The sequence below is a fragment of the Suricata suricatta genome, chromosome 4 (genome assembly GCF_006229205.1).
Source record: "Suricata suricatta isolate VVHF042 chromosome 4, meerkat_22Aug2017_6uvM2_HiC, whole genome shotgun sequence".
NCBI lineage: Eukaryota > Metazoa > Chordata > Mammalia > Carnivora > Herpestidae > Suricata > Suricata suricatta.
In genome coordinates this window covers 90,652,255-90,668,832 of record NC_043703.1, presented here as the reverse complement: position 1 = coordinate 90,668,832, position 16,578 = coordinate 90,652,255, and the positions used below count along the sequence as shown (strand labels likewise).

Genomic DNA, 16,578 nt, shown 5'->3' with positions numbered 1-16,578 from the left:
TTACAACAAGAACAATGCTTTTTTAACAATGTCTTTCGATAAGGCTTATTATTGCCTATCATATAATTAATAAAATAAACAACGGCTTCATAAACAGCGAACTAAAAATTTAGATTCAAGAGTGTAAGAGGGGGCACCCGGGTCGCTCAGTTGGTGAAGTGACTGCCTTTGTCACAGGTCATGATCTTGCAGTTTGTGAATTCAAGCCCCGCATCAGGCTATCTGCTGTCAGCACAAAGGCTGTTTCAGATGCTGTCTCCCTCTCTCTTTGCCTCTTCCCTGCTTACGCATGCCCTCTCTCTCCTACTCTCTCTCTCTCAAAAATATATAAACATTAAAAAAAAGAGTATAAGAGAAACTTTGAAACATAGACATGACCTTAATAACAAGGAAACAGAGACTGAACAAATAAACTCTATGATTTGGCATCTGGCAATTTGTTAAAGTTGCAAGTGAGCAAGAGCTTCAGGTAGGCACTCCCACTGCACTGAGTTATTCTTAACTGACCATTACAAAGTGGAAAGGAAATTAAAATGACTTCTCAAGGGGTGCCTGGGTGGCTCAGTTGGTTAAGCGTCTGACATCGGCTCAGGTCATGATCTCACATTTTGTGAGTTTGAGTCCCGCCTCAGGCTCTGCGCTGACAGCTTGGAGCCTGGAGCCTGTGTTGGATTCTATGTCTCCCTCTCTCTCTGCCCCTCCCCCACTTGTGCTGTCTCTCTCTCAAAAATAAGCAAATTAAAAAAAAATTTTTTTTAATAAAATGACTTCTCAAAAAAGAGAAGAAAATTGCAAGTAACGTCATAAAAGCAAGTGGCAGAGGAGAACTGCAATTGGAAAAACATTATGTAGTTTTCAGGATTTTATAACCAAGCACAGAGACAGCTTTTAGAGCTATCGCTTTTCTCCTTTGGAGGAAGGAAGCGAGAAGTGAAAACAGAGAAGATGAAAATTCAAGCCTCTAAAATATTTGGGCAAAGTCACACTACAGGTGGCAAAGCCAGCAGCTGACAGCAGAGCCAACTTAAAGGGGCTTTATGAACAAAAGAAGGGTAGAAATCTGCACACAGGTCCAGGACTTAAGCATCCATGCAAATACGTTCCTCTAGGAAGCAAAATGGAAAAGGGAAAATCAAAGCTAGTGTTCTCCTCTTTGAAGCAAAACGGGAAAGGGAAAATCAAAGCACTCACTGAATTGTTCCCTGGTGTTCTTTTTCTTCATAAGCTTGCTATGCCATATTTAACTTCATATTTAACATCAGGTAATTTTAAAAGATTTTAAGTAACTAACAGTAAGTTCATTGTTCTAATGTGAAACTCAGCTAAAACAAGTACCTTATAAGTATGACTGTGAACTTTTCAATTTTACATGTCACTGCTATCGGGGCACCTGGGTGGCTCGGTAGGTTAAGGGTCCGACTCTTGGTTTCAGCTCAGGTCATGATCTCACGGTTTCATGAGTTCAAGGGCCCCATCAGGCTCTGTGCTAGCAACGTGGAGCCTGCTTAGGTAGAATTCCTTCTTTCTCTCTCTCTCTCTCTTCTTCCCCTGCTCACTTTGTCTCTGTCTCTCTCAAAAATAAATAAATAAAACCTCAAAAAAATTAAATATCAATGCTACCTACTGCAGGAAAAAGTATCAAGAGGGGAAAATCAGTCTGTCCTATGCATTCTTGGCAAAGAATTTCAAAACAACACACAAGATATACAGATGAAAGGCTGATTGCTCTTTAAAAACATTTTCATAAAACATCAACTTGTCAAGAAAAAAAACACAAGGAAAATCAAGCTATATATATTTGGATGAATCTTAGCAAACTACTTTTCTTTTTAAAAAAGGTCAAAGTAGATTCCTCTAATCCATAAGTACCTTCTATGTCCTTTCCCTCAGTGAACTCAGGTTCTTTAGATGATATCTTGCTCATTTCCTCAGATTTTACCACTTGAGGAGGACTTCGTGCTCGGGATAAAAAGCACCCAAAGGTCAAACTGCTTAGGCGCTGGCCTTCCGAAAGCTTTGGTGCGGAGACAGTGGAGGACTTCCTCCCTTGAACTTCTATAAGAACATTAGTCAAAACCAAGATAGAAATTTTTTATAGCAGTTTATTCACACAGAACCAAAGCATATAAAAATCTGGACAAATCACTCTTTATACCAGAAGAAAGCCTGATGTTCTTTATTTATGCACAGTAACATGGAAACGTCAATGTCTGGTGTCACATGCTACTGTTTAAACCTGTTTATATATTTTAAATGTTCTAAATGTTTTTTAACTGCAGAGAGAAAAATATTGAATCCCTTTAAAAGTAGTTCTCAAACAAAAGCACAAACACAACTGGTAAAATTTGATTAGGCAGTAATGCTACTAATGGTGAGGAAAAAGGGAATGAGGTCCTGGTTGCCAAGACAATCAATGGAAATTAGGATCATAACTGGAGCAAACATCACATGATCATTGAAATAACTTCTGCTATCTTAGTTCTCACTTTGCTTCTTACAAGAAAGCAGATAGAGGGGCTTGATCTAAGATGACCACAATATGGTGAGCCTTCATCACTGCTTTAGAGGGAAAAAAGGAGAAGGGGCGGGTTTCTAGGCGGAGAATTTAGATAGCTCATGGAGTGATTAATCATAGATTTAATCCATCTCTTAGGAGTGAGAACATTCCTGCTTAAAGATTAAAAACATGGAGATCCCAGTGATAGTAAGAAAAGTTTCCAAAAAAATTTAAATTCTTACCTCTGGGAAAGCACTAAAGGATTACATTAAATAGCAGTTGATAACTGAGTGGAGCATAAGAAAAATAACTTTTTACAGTGTAATCTTCTGAGTGTACCTTTTATTATTTTCATGTTGATTATCTCTCACAGAACTAATCCAGAGTATTTTAATAATCATATATTTGCATATACATTTTTAAAGTACTATATTATATCTACATATTGTATCTATTCTTCTCCAGTCGAAGCCTAGGCCCCAAGGATTAAAATCCCTCAGTCTACAAAACCTAAGAGACTGCCACTGAAGACTAGAATTACAAGCTAAGAATATCAGGTAAAATATCAGCCTTTTCACAGTAGGCTTAGAATATTCAATCTGTGTCAGTGATTCCACATGTAAATATGGAATTCCAGACCAACTATGTGTATACTGACTTCTCATTATATAGGTGGAAGAAGTGTGTGATAGAAGAAATACATATCTTGCTCTATATCCATGGTTCTGGGCACTCAGCTCCTAAAACCCTTGGAATTTCCTAAGTGGTAAGAGCAATAAAAGTTTCTTTTGTTTTCATAACAAGCCCTTTAAACCACATCAGAGTTTATGTTGCTGAGGTGATTTTTGGAAAGCTCCTAGATAGCCTCAGGATGGATTGCCGGGGGAACCAACCACATGATTAGAGGGTTGGAACATTCAGCCTCAATCTCCATCCACCCTACCTCTGACCTCAGGGGAGTAGGGGATTGAAAATGGACTTAATCACCAATGGTCAAGGATTTAGTCAGTCAAGCCTACATAATGAAGCCTCCATAAAAACCCAAAAGGATGGAAAGGATGGGCTTGCAGGCTGATGAGCACTTGGAGGTGCTGGGAGGGTGGTATGCTCAGAGAGCATGGAAGATCTGTGCCTCTTCTCCAAGCCTCACCCTCTACTTCTCTTCCATCCGGCTGGTCCTGAGTTATATCTTTTGTAATGGACCAGTAATCTAGTAAGTAAACTGTTTGAGTTCTGTGAGCTGCTCTAGCAAATTATCAAACCTGAGGAGGATCATGGGAGCCTCTGAGTTATAGTCAGTTTGGCAGAAGTGACAACCAATGCTTACAACTGTGTTTGAAGTGGTATCTGATGTGGGGGGCAGTTTTGTGGGACCAAGGCTTTACCCTGTAAGATCTGATACTAACTTCAAGGAGATAATATCAGCATTGAGTTAAATTCATAGGACACTCAGGCAGTATTTTCTGGGAACCAGAGAATTGTTTTGTGTGGGAAAAACTTGCACACATCTGATGTCAGAAGTATTGAGGGAAAAGAAAACTGGGAGCTTTTTCCCTTACAAAATGAGAGCAATAAGTATTAACATGCATTAGACAGAACAATTTCATAGGTCTTAAAATCAACAACCTCCTGTGAAACCAGGAAGGCACTATTATCATGACCATTTTACTGATGTAAAAAAAAGAAACACCCAGAAATGTCACACAGTTATTAAATTGTAGGGCATTAAAGTTAACATCAAAGCCTATGCACTTCTATTATGCCAGTATTTTTCCAATGCATTCTGTGAAACCCCAGGGATTTGTGGAAATGTCACAGCGGGTGTAAGAAGAGGCACGGGTAAAGCTGAGTCTGCAAAACTATGGACCCATCACCTAACACTGCTTTCACCTGTTTTATCTCTTGAGATTCTACAGAAAATAAATACTGTTTTGAAAAGGGTTCTGTTACTAAAGAAGTTTGAAAACCACTAGACTAGCCCAGGGTCTAATAACCCTGTGGATTCACCTTGTCTTCAGCTCAGTGTGCACTTGAGTGCTGCTCACCAGAACAGCATATTAAGAAAATCTCTATCTCTAACTCTACCACCCCTCTTTAGCCTTTGAGGTTGAAAAGAAAGAAAGTAACCCAAAGCATCAAAAAATGCAAAGAGTTTGTTATTCTTACTATAAAATGTTGCTTAAAATATTCAGGCTAGAAGAATTTCAATCACTATTGATCACCACAATGCAAGTGAAAACAGAAAATAAAATATTGATTTTTTTAAGCAAACGCACCTGAAATTAAACATTCAAATTAATATTACCCCTTTTGGCTTATTTACAATTGTCTAGCTGTCTAATATGGACATGTGGCTATTCAAGTTAAAATCTATTCAAGTTAAATAAAACATAAAATTCAATTATTTGGTTGATTCCTATTTCAGATGCTCAATAGTAAAATTCCATATAGCTTAATAAACCCAAACCAAGCTATCTTGTATTCATACCTTGTAGTTTTGACTGTATTGTTCTTATCTCTTCGGTTTGATTTTGGTTGATCAAACGAAGATTCTGATTCTCTAATTCCAGCTGGAAGGACATAATCATATTCTTTTATACAGGAATAATATTTCTAAAATGTACTAATAAATTATAATATTTTAAAAATGTTACTACCTAATTACATGTAAGCAAAATACAAAAGAAATGATGAGAAAATAGCAGATGAATTTACAGCATGGTTATCAACCTAGATAATCACAGTTGTCAACCTAGATAATTAACCTTTAATATGTAGTTTTTCCAGAACTGTGACTTTTTTATTTATTTATTTATTTATTTATTTATTTAATTTTAGAGAGCGCAAGCCCAAGCAGGAGAGATGGGCAGAGAATCTCAAGCCCGCTCCATGGTCAGAATGGGGCTCAATCCCACAACCTTGAGATCATGACAGGAGCCGAAATCAAGAGTCAGACACTCAACTGAGCCACCCAGGAACCCCGAGAACTGAGAGGTTCAAATATTTTCACTCTCGTGCCTTTCCCATTGTAAAATTATCTTAAACCAAATTATTTCAGCATTTAATGTGCTATATAAACTAATGTGTTCCTCTCAAGATACTGAACACATTAATTTTATGATGTACACATATGTTTTATATCTATTTAAAATTAGTTAGAACTAAAATCAACTAACTAGAATGGGGCTACTTAAACTATTTACTACGAGCCTATCAATATTTTTATTTTAGAAATACACTGGACAGAAAAATGAAAGCTACTTGTCTCATGTTTACCAAATGACAGCAGCACCACCAACTGATCAGAATTTTGTTTCATTCAGAATGATCACATATTCTGATGACTTATCTATTCAAAAGAAGTAAAGGGTAAAGAAAAGGCAAAATATAGCAATAAATACCTCATTTAATTTAAGTGTTACCCATTCTTTGATCTTAGCTGCTTTCTCTTCTATTATCTTAGCTTCTTGTATCCTTATTTGTTTCTGAAATAACATTAGCAGTTTAGTTCAAACATAGGCTCAGTGATCCGGAAATGTCACATCATAAATATGAAAGACAAATCCCTTTAAAACCTGTTTCTGCATTAATATATTCACCTTCAGACTACCAAATAGAGTAAAAACTAAAACAATGGTCTGGCAGATACAATAATAAACCAAAGGCATATGAAATATTATTAGTTTTAACAACTGCTATTCTCTTTCTCTGAAAATATCATGCACTGAAATCCATCCACTGAGTTTATCAATAAAGTAAATGATTTCTGGAAATGGTCTAGGGTTTATAACAGTAGAACAGTGGCCAACCAGGCTAAGGAGAGGAAAATCAGAATCTCCTCTGGCGCATGGTTTGTTTTTCCCTCAAATAAAAGTTTCATTTATTTTTTTAATGCAGTTTTAAAAGATCAAGGGGAAAAAAATGAAATAAAAAAAACTCTAGCTCACATTTACCAACCTTAAAATCTGGTTATGGTCACAAAACTGTAAGAATGTGACTGTTATAAGATACCATGTGTTTGCACTCATAGGTCTAACAGGAGAACAGGAGAAACCTAATGGAGGACCAGGGGGAGGGAAGAGGGAAAGAGAGTTGGGGAGAGAGAGGATGCAAAACCTGAGAGACTATTGAATTCTGAAAACGAACTGAGGGTGGGAGGGGGAGAGGGAGGGGGAAAAGAGGTGGTGGTGATGGAGGAGGGCACTTGTGGGGAAGAGCACTGGGTGTTGTATGGAAAACAATTTGACAATAAACTATTTTTTTAAAAAATGAAAAAAAAGGAATGTGACTGTCATATAAATCACAGTAGTTGGGGATAGGGGGTGGTGAGAAGTTAAAAACCAATGACCTAAACAACTACTGATCCCCAAAGAAATGAAAGTAAATGCTTAAGATAAAAATAATTTAACATATTTAATAATTTCATAATGGTCATATTTAATGATGCTAAAGATGATTTAAGCAAATGATCCTTATTTTTTATGTTTTAGAGGTGGGGGAAGAGACGGGGGGGGGAGAGAGAGAGCATCTTAAGCAGGCTCCATGCTCAGTGTGGAGCCCATCATGGGGCTTGATTCCACAACCCTGGGATCATGACCTGAACCAAAATCAAAAATCGGACACTTAACCAAGTGAGCCACCCAGGTGCCCCTAAACAAATAATCTTAATGCACTTTATTTTCTTAATAAAACTTAAAATAAACTAGGAACTATACTGAATCTTAATAAAGTGGTTTAAAAACAGTATACACATTTTTAAACAGAAGGATTAGCATCAAACATACATTTAAAACACAATGTTCCATAAATATTCCCAACACCCTAAAAATCTAAGGCCAAAATCTATTTCAAACATTTTACAGACAGAAACACCTACTGATAACCTAGTGTTTTCAAGTTAAAACGCTAAAGTTTGAATATTAAGGAGCACAGTCACATCTAAAAAGCGTTAGATACCACCTTGGAATTGCCCAGACTCGGGGAGAATTCCATTTTCCTTGTACCTTTCACCAATAAATGTCATTAGACTCCATGAGTTGACCAAATAAGTGAGATTCCTGACCCAAATTTAGAAGTGTGGGCTCTCTTTTTAACCTCCATAAGAATGCATTTAAACGTGCATGTATTTAGACTGTGATGATCAAATTCTCCCCAACCTGTTCCTCAAGTTGAAGTTCCAGGTTTTGAATAATGTCATCTTTTTCCTGTATTAGGGTCTCCAGGTCTTGACACTTTTTATACAACCTTGTCTCTGATTCACTGGTTTGAATGTTAGCCGCTTTTAATTTCTCCTCCATAACTTGTACCTAAATTCAGAGGATATGAAATTAATACTATGCATGTAATTTTACGTTAACATTAAATAGATTCCTAAAAGGTATCATCACAAAAGCAAAATTGTGAACAGCACGTTTTAATGTATTTAATAATTATAAAATCTGAAGACAAATGTATTTAACAATTATAAAGTCTGAAGACTGTTTTTCCAAGTGGTGTTACCTTTGAGGCACACAAGGGCACGTGAGCGAAACTGCTGTCATCTAAAGTAATGTACACGTTTCCTAGAACAAGGACAGTATGCAAGGCATTTCATGTGAATATAGAATCAGAAAGTTTGCAGCCCTCAATTTTTCGTACTTTAAGGGAAGTAGGAGTATAAAGAAGGTGAGCAGTGAGAGAGGATCAGATTGGATGACCTTATATAACAACATATTTGGGGGAAACAAATTGAACTTAGGTGAAAAAGAAACACACACACAATGGGAAGGAAAAGGAAAACAAAAGAACTTGAAAGCCTCAAATGATGGAATCACAAAAAATAAAAAAGTTTAAGAAAAAACTATGAGAATCAAGATACAGTTAGGAGAGTGCATTCAGTGAGGGTTTATTGATTCATTTATTTAACATTCAGTGGAGAGCTGCCAAGGTCCGAGCCCTGGGAAGATATCAGTGAATAAAATTTCTGTCTGCATAGGAATTACATTCTAGTGAGTAAGAGAGATCGCAAAAATAATAAAATGTAAAAATCATACAGTACATTATACAAGGTGATAAAGGCAGTGGGAAACAATAGAGCAGGACAAAAGAGACTGGTGTGTGACCAGGGTTGAGTGAAGTCTTAATTTTAATATCTAAGAGGCACTAGCTTCTGCTCAGATCTGGGCATATGAAATCTTAGGAGGAATGTGTGAGACATTACTGATAGAAAGAAAATAAAGTACTAGGCACTGTATATTAAGACTTTTATTCCATATGCTCTAAATAGGTAAGAATGCAACTTTTAAATTTTTTACTTAGCTTGCAGGAGGCAAAGAAGAAAAATATGCAAAAGCATTTGAGAAATTAACAATGATAATTTAGATGAAAAAATCTTAAACTTCTAAAAACATCTGAAAAATCATGATGAATCCACTTAAAGTACAAAAATACTTGTCTAATGAGAGCTTCTCAAAGGAGGGCGTTAAGATTAGTTCGGTTTTGTTTTTTTAACCATGAATATAAGGTTTCATCTGTGAGTTCACTGTAAAAATGTAAATTCAACTGTAATGCCAAAAGTGTCTTACATAAATATCACATAGATATCTGTAAACTATAAAAATAAAAGTCGATTTAAAAATAAAAGAGGGGCACCTGGGTAGCTCGGTTGGTTAAGCATCTGACTCTTGATTTTGGGTCAGGTCATGATCTCACAGCTCTGAGTTCGAACCCCAAGTCAAGCTCTGCACTGACAGTGCGAAGTCTGCTTGGGATTCTTTCTCTCCGCCCCTCTCCTGCTCACATGCTCGCTCTCTCTCAAAATAAAGAAATAAACTTAAAAAAAATAGGAGGAAAAAACCTGCATTCTGCTATCCAAGTGATAATTTTAAGTTACTGTAAGATTTATATATTTAATGTAATATAGCAGGCTTTCTGCTGGAAGCAGCAGACCAAAAGGTCAAGGACAAAGGTCTACATCAGAGATGTTATCATGAAAAAGCCAGAGGAGGACATGGGCTTGACAGTAAATACCAAGGATCACTCTTAAGATGGTACACCCAGTTCCACACGGGGAGCTCTACAGCTGTTGGAAGCAGAGAGCAAAGAGCAGAGACCAAGTCCAAATGCTAGTTCTTCAGGGACAGAGTAACAGATGAGAAGCCTGAAAAGGGGTAGAACTGGCTCGCCAAACTGTGCGGCATACTGATTATTCTGAATTAAAGTTACCCGAGAAACAGCTGGTGTAAAAACGCCCTGATGCTCTTTCGTTCCCTTGAAAGCAGGAAATCAGTCCCCCTCCTGGACGGGGTGGGAAGAAGGCACCCTTATGACCAGAGACAGGGAATTTCAGGGCTGAGAGGGCTGTATAAACACACCTTGTTACTTCTTCACTAATTTACTACCCCAAGCCCAAACCCCCTTGCCTTGTCAATTCTTCATAAATGTATTATCTTCCTGTTAAAAGGTATAAAAGTTGCCTGCTTTGGTCACTTCTTTGAGTCTCATTTTCTTATGAAGCTCCTGTATGTATAAAATTAAACTTGCTTTACTCCTGTTAATCTGTCTTATGTCAATTTAACTATTAGACAAGCCAAAGAACCTAAGAGGGCAGAAGTTGTTCTGCCCCTACAAGCCTCAAGAAAAGTAACTGAACAAGAATATAAATAAATATTATCAGATCTATACCTGTAGGCTCCCATATTAACTTGGAGCAAGCCACCCTACAAACACAGGGCTGCCACATAAAATTGTCCTATTATTGGGGCACCTGAGTGGCTCAGTCAGTTGAACAACTGGCTCTTGGTTTGGGCTCAGGTCACGATCTTGCAGCTTTATGAATTAAAGCTCCACATCAGGCTCTGTGCTGGTAGTGCAGAGCCTGCTTGGGATTCTCTGTTTCCTCTCTCTCTGACCCTCCCCAACTCACACTGTCTCAGTCTCTTTCAAAATAAATAAAAATAAACTTAAAAAAATAAAAATAAAGTGTGCCTGGGCTGCTCAGTTAATTAGGTATCTGGCTTCAGGTCAGATCATGATCTCGTGGTTCATGAGTTTGAGCCCTGTGTGAGGCTCTGTGCTGACAGTTTGGAGCCCAGAGCCTGCTTCAGATTCTGTCTCCCTCTCTCTATGCCCCTCTCCCACTCATGCTCTGTCTCTCTCTGTCTCCTAAAAATAGATAAACATTGGAAGAAATTAAATATATACATACATAAATAATAAAATTGTCCTATTTTTGCTGAGGAAAGGTCTACAGTCCTAGAAAACTATGATTTGGGAGTGCTCTTCCCTCCTGAAAAATACATTCAGTTTGAAAGGTGTTCTCATTTTATGAATGAATGCTACAGTCAGTGCCCCTTGGATGAATCTTGGCCATGTGCAACTGTTTAATTCAACCATGACTATTAGATAAACAGAACTTTCCTAAGCAAGAAAATACTGGCAAAAATGGCAAAATCTCTTAGGGAGAGAGATCACAAAATAGTTACAGCCAACCTACTTGCCAAGTAGTCTTGTTAGGATCAAGTTCCACTACTAACCTTCCTTGGTAATTAGTATGAATAATTGATCTTCAGAAAAGATAGGAGGCCTACAGAAAAACCAAGCAGCCTTTATTTAAAAATAAAAATAGCCCAGTTCTTTTTCCACTTATTTAACCTAAACCATATAAGAATTTTAACTACTCAGAGACTGGCCACTAACAAACATCTATGAATTCAAATTGTTTGTTGAAGAAGCTTTTGCAATTACTTATATATGGATATCCTCTGGTGACAAATGCTTTGCACTTTTAGGCTACCTTTCTCCTTTTCCTTCAGGAGAGTGTCTGGTTGCATCCACACACCTCAGCACATTCCTCAGCCATTTTCCCAAAGCCTTTATTTCTTCTGAGGTCCTGAGCCATTTTTGTAGTAAAGGGTTAACTCAGCAGACTTGGGGTACTCAAACCTTGCACATTCCCAAAAGAGAACTGGTCCTTGATTAGGTCTTGGAAAAAATAACCTCTGGTAACATCCTGCATGGTAAGACTCCACATACCTGAGATATTAGGTCACACCAGATATTTTACCACCAGGATCCTGGGCCACATTATCTCAGTTTGACCTGGGCAGGGGCTGGAGACTGAGTAGCTAAGGTCAGTCATGCACGCATTCCATGTCTACAAGACTGACACCACCACCACCCCACCACCACTGCCAGGACAATAAAACTTCTGGACACCAAGGCTCAGGTGAGCTTCCCTGGTTGGTAGTGCTTTGTATGTTGTCACGTGTCACTGATGGGAATCAAGTGCAGCCCTGTGTAACTCTGCTGCAAGAGGACAACTGGAAACTCATATCTGGTTTCTCCTGGACTCTGCTGGATATGTATTTTTCCTTTGCTGATTTTATTTTATTTTTTATTTTTTTATGTTTATTTTTGAGAGAGAGAGATAGAGTGCAAGTGGGGGAGGGGCAGAGAGAGAGGGAGACGCAGAATCTAAAGCAGGCTCCAAACTCGGAGCTGTCAGCACAGAGCCCAAAACGGGGCTCGAACCCACAAACAGGGAGATCATGACCTGAGCCGAAATTGGATGCTTAACTGACTGAGCCACCCAGGCGCCCCTCCTTTGCTAATTTTAATCTGTATCCTATCACTGTAGTAAATCATAACCATGAGTGTAACAGCTTTTCTGAGTCCTGTGAGTCCTTCTGGTGAATCATTGAACCTTGAGGGTAATATTGGGGACACTGACACAACTCCTAATGCTGTTTTCCGTTTTCCTGCCCGCCCTGAAGAAAGCAGGAGTTGCAAATATTGGCCCTGCTGTCATTACCTACACCACTATTTGCTTCTTCCCATTTCTAACCTCATCCCTCCCTGCCCCACTACAGGTACTTAAGATGTGACTGTGTTTTTGAGTGGAGGTTTGAAAGTTTCTGTGTATATACATACAGCATGACAAGAGTACCTGCTCGTTCCAACAGACTGAAGAAAGGAATGACAAGGGCATTTTGAATCCCAGACCGTTTACCAGATATTTAAAATTTACTGCAAATTAGTTAATTATTCTAATCACATCTTTTTGGAGGGGAGAGCGCAAGTGGGAGAGGGGGAGAGAGGGGGAGAGTTGAAGTCAGACACTTAATCGACTGAGCCTCCCAGGAGCCCCAAGAGGAAGCTTTAAAATCCAGGTCCTACCAAGTCTGCATCAAACACAGGCAAGGAACTGACACCAAAAGGACAGGATGACAACACAAACTTCTGGAGGGAAAAGTATGTGCCCCTTTTTGGTAAGTATAAACTGTGCAACAGATTGGAATGTACACCTAATCAGATACTTGAGAATGGATCCTGTGTATCGGTCTCTCCCACACGTGCAGTGTGCTGCTTCTCCGTCTCTCAGGATGCCCACAAGTACTATGGGATTTATACATTCTGCTTTCAAAACTTTAAACAACTACAATAAAAATGTACTACAGTATTAAGAATAAAGACTGCCAAGATTTCTCTTGGAAAAACATATTATCCAAGGGTTGTACAGGTGAGGTAATGCCAATCATTAAAAACAAGGGGGAAAATGAACACCACTAAGGTGCAGAGTTGAGCTGGTTTTAGTTGACTACTGCTTTTAGCGGTGAAGTGTTCCTTTTTGGTTAATATAAATACAATTTAAGTCTTAGGATCTCACTCAGTGACAAAGGACAAGCTGAATTTAAGCAACATAAACAGCTGATGGGGCACAGTCCCACGGAAACTGTTAAAGATAGCAAAGGATTCAGTTACCCTACGTTAATAACATTTACTTAGTCTTGAGAAAGCAAAAAAAAAAGGCAATATAATTGGTGCATGAGATTCATTTGCTCTCTGTTTATATTTCCTGTAAACCTGTAGAATCATTATGTATATAATAAAGCATTTAATGTGTGATATATGTAATGTATAATATGTAATTTATGTAATATATAACATATAATGTATAATATATATTATGTACAATAATACACAGTGTAATAAAATGTATCCTTATGTAAGGAAAAAATACTTTCTGAAGGATAACGAAATAGATACTGAATAGATTTAAAGTGCTGTGATAAAAACAAATACCTACAGATTTTGCTAAATTATATAGAAATTCTTAGAGATTTATAATTCTCTTTATGGGAGGAGAGGTTTGATTTAAGGCCATTTAGCCAATCACAGTTTCTTTTTGCTTTAAAATGTAGCACACAGAATTAAATAGCTTTATTCCTGATATCCTCAAAGGGCAACTTCAAATAAGAAATTCTTCCTATTAGTTTATCAAGATCAATGGTTGGGCCCTAATGGCTACAAACAGCCATGGTTTGCTTGCTTCCTTTAAATTCAGACTAAAGATTCTTTTTTTTTTTTTTTTTTGCTCTTAAGATCTAGAAAATCACAGGAGAAAACCCCAAAAATCACAGATAAAAAATACTTAATTTTCAGAGCTAAACAATTATGCTGCACATATGAATTAAGAATTTTAATTTAAGAAAAGGCAAAACAGAACCAGCCTCAGTTTCCTTCTATTTTTCCTATACTGTGAGGTAAGGAAAGATAGGGAAGAACAGACAGAGAGACAAGCATGGATAGAGAGGTAAAGAGAGATGTCACCAAGGAAGGTCAAAGTCAGAAACGGAAAGGTAAAGAGACAGACAAGGAAGAGACGTAAACAAATTGCCAAATGTGTGCTGTAGGGTGTTGGGCTAAACAGGTACGTACATACAGAGCCTACAATAGAAAAAGACAAAGACATTTAGTAGAATGACAGTGACGTAAACATAGTCTATAAGTGACCTTTTATGAGTTTACTGGTAACTACTGGATTTTTATAGCTATAAGTGGAGATATTACTAATAGGTATTCCAGCTGAACAAATTAAAACCAAGCATAGCATAGATGTTTGCCATTACTACTCATACTTCCACCAATACCCAAATCTGAGGTTTTAAATAATTATTGGTGTGATGATGGTACTATAGTTGTGATTTTAAGTCTTTACTTTTAGATTAGTTGCTGATATACTTGGGTGAAATAACATAATGTCTACAATTTGTTTCAAAATAACTTGGTGTGGGGGTGGAGAAGCACAAAACGGATGGTGGTATAGATTAGCTTTGAGTTGACTAATTGTTAAAGCTGGTGATAGGGGTCCATTATACTATTCTCTACTTTTGCACTGGTTGAAATTTGTCATAATAAAATTTTGTAGTTTCTTTTAAGTACAACTATTTTTTAAGTGTACTTATTTTGAGAGAGAGAGGGAGGGGCAGAAAGTGAGCAAAAGAGAGAATCCCAAGCAGGCTCCACATTGTGGAGCCCAATGTGGAGCTTGAATTCATGAACTGTGAGATCATGTCCTAAGCCAAAATCAAGAGTCAGATGCCCAACTGACTGAGCAATCTAGGAGCCCCCTGAGTATAACTAATTAAAGAAAATCAAGGATTAGGTTGGATAGGGTTTATTTAGAAATTTATCAGGCCACTAAATCAACCTACGGTACAAAATTAAATCTTTTAGGTGAAAACAAGATTTGGTAGTACTTATGTTGAAGGGAAGAAACATGACAGACTTAGAGCATGTATAAGAAATTAAATATGTACTTCCTGGAAAAAAATAATTTTGAAAATCCTGATTTGCCTGAATCTAACAAAGATCTTTTCATAAAATATGAAGCTATGGACTGAGAATCATTAGACAAACTTTAAGGCTTCCTGGCGAGCTCATTGAAAACACTCATTTTAATATTGACAAGGCCCAGATAATGTTAAGAGACTTATCAAAGGTTTGACTTTTCTCTCACATACCTATTAACATACTAAGTAAAAAATTTTGTACATATTTTCCTATTATAACTCTAAGCATTTTTCCATATTAGTATGTCTTTTCTAATAATTATTCTTTAATGTTTATTTATTTATTTTGAGCAAGAGAGAGCTTGGCGCACACATGCATAAGTGAGGGAGGGGCAGAGAGAAGGAGAGAGAAAATCCCAAGCAGGCTCCATGCCATCAGTGCAGAGCGTGGGACTTGAACCCACAGACTGTGAAATCATGACCTGAGCCGAGATCAGGAGTCAGATGCTTAACTGACTGAGCCGCCCAGGTTCCCCTGTAATAATTATTTTTAATGGTTGTTTAATATTTCATAGAATGAATATTAGTTCACCTATTCATTCTCTTACAATATGGCATTCATATTATTTCCAACTCTTTATTTCTACAAAAGAAACTGCAATGAACATATTTATATTTAAAACTTCATTATGGTTAGGATTGCCATGAAAGTCAGATTTGGTTTTTTCAGAAGAGGAAACTTCTTAACAGAAGCATTTTTATCCTTTGGGAATGTGTTAATGGGCAAAAATAACACCGGACTCTCCATTTTCTCTATACATCCAGCCTACAGAACAGTCAAAGAGATAAGATGTAGAGAAGAACTGAAGACTATTTTGAGGACTGTTTGGGGCAAAACAAGGTTTATATTGGCAGAGAGGGAAAAAAATTCACTAGAACTATATACGCTACCTGTTGAAAAGCTTTTTCTGCTTGACGCTCAGCATCGATAACTTGTCTCTCAAGCTGTTGCATCTGTAAAGTGAGGAAAAACAAAATTTAAAAATTCATATTTCTCTTTTGAAAAGGACTTAAAAAATCTTGCAATGTCATAAAATTCTTTAAGAAGACTTAAAGTAGTCTAATGGATATGAATGACATACAATTTATCACATTGAAAGCTCTTTCAGTGCTATTTAAAAAGTTAAAAATTGATTAAATAACATACCAAATGTTTCATACTAGTACAATGTAATCTAAGCTACATGAGTACTCACCCATAGGATTTTCTTGACTTATGAGTTATTGGTCAACACATATTAGTAATTGTAATTTAAATCCAAGAGAATACTAAGACTTCAAATATCATATTTGATTTGTTGATCAAAAAGTCACAATAATATTAGAAAGTGGTGTAGTCTCACAAGCTCCATAGGTGTCATGTTTAAGTCAAAACTCTGGGTCATTTTTTTTAAGTTAATTTGTTTATTTTGAGAGAGACAGAGATAGCATGAGCAGGGGACAGGCAGAGAGAAAGAGAGAGAGAGAGAG

General features: G+C 37.2%; 1 protein-coding gene across 1 annotated transcript in view; it reads right to left on the bottom strand.

Moving 5' to 3' along the window:
• PLEKHH2 (pleckstrin homology, MyTH4 and FERM domain containing H2) overlaps window positions 1-16,578 on the bottom strand; it is a 98,282-nt gene that overhangs the window by 59,920 nt on the left and 21,784 nt on the right. The window contains exons 2-6 of the mRNA XM_029936217.1: window positions 16,000-16,062; window positions 7,654-7,803; window positions 5,899-5,982; window positions 4,986-5,067; window positions 1,870-2,055 (exon numbers count right to left, since the gene is read on the bottom strand). Of these exons, the coding sequence (XP_029792077.1) occupies window positions 1,870-2,055; window positions 4,986-5,067; window positions 5,899-5,982; window positions 7,654-7,803; window positions 16,000-16,062 (565 nt within the window). The remainder of the gene's footprint in view (window positions 1-1,869; window positions 2,056-4,985; window positions 5,068-5,898; window positions 5,983-7,653; window positions 7,804-15,999; window positions 16,063-16,578) is intronic.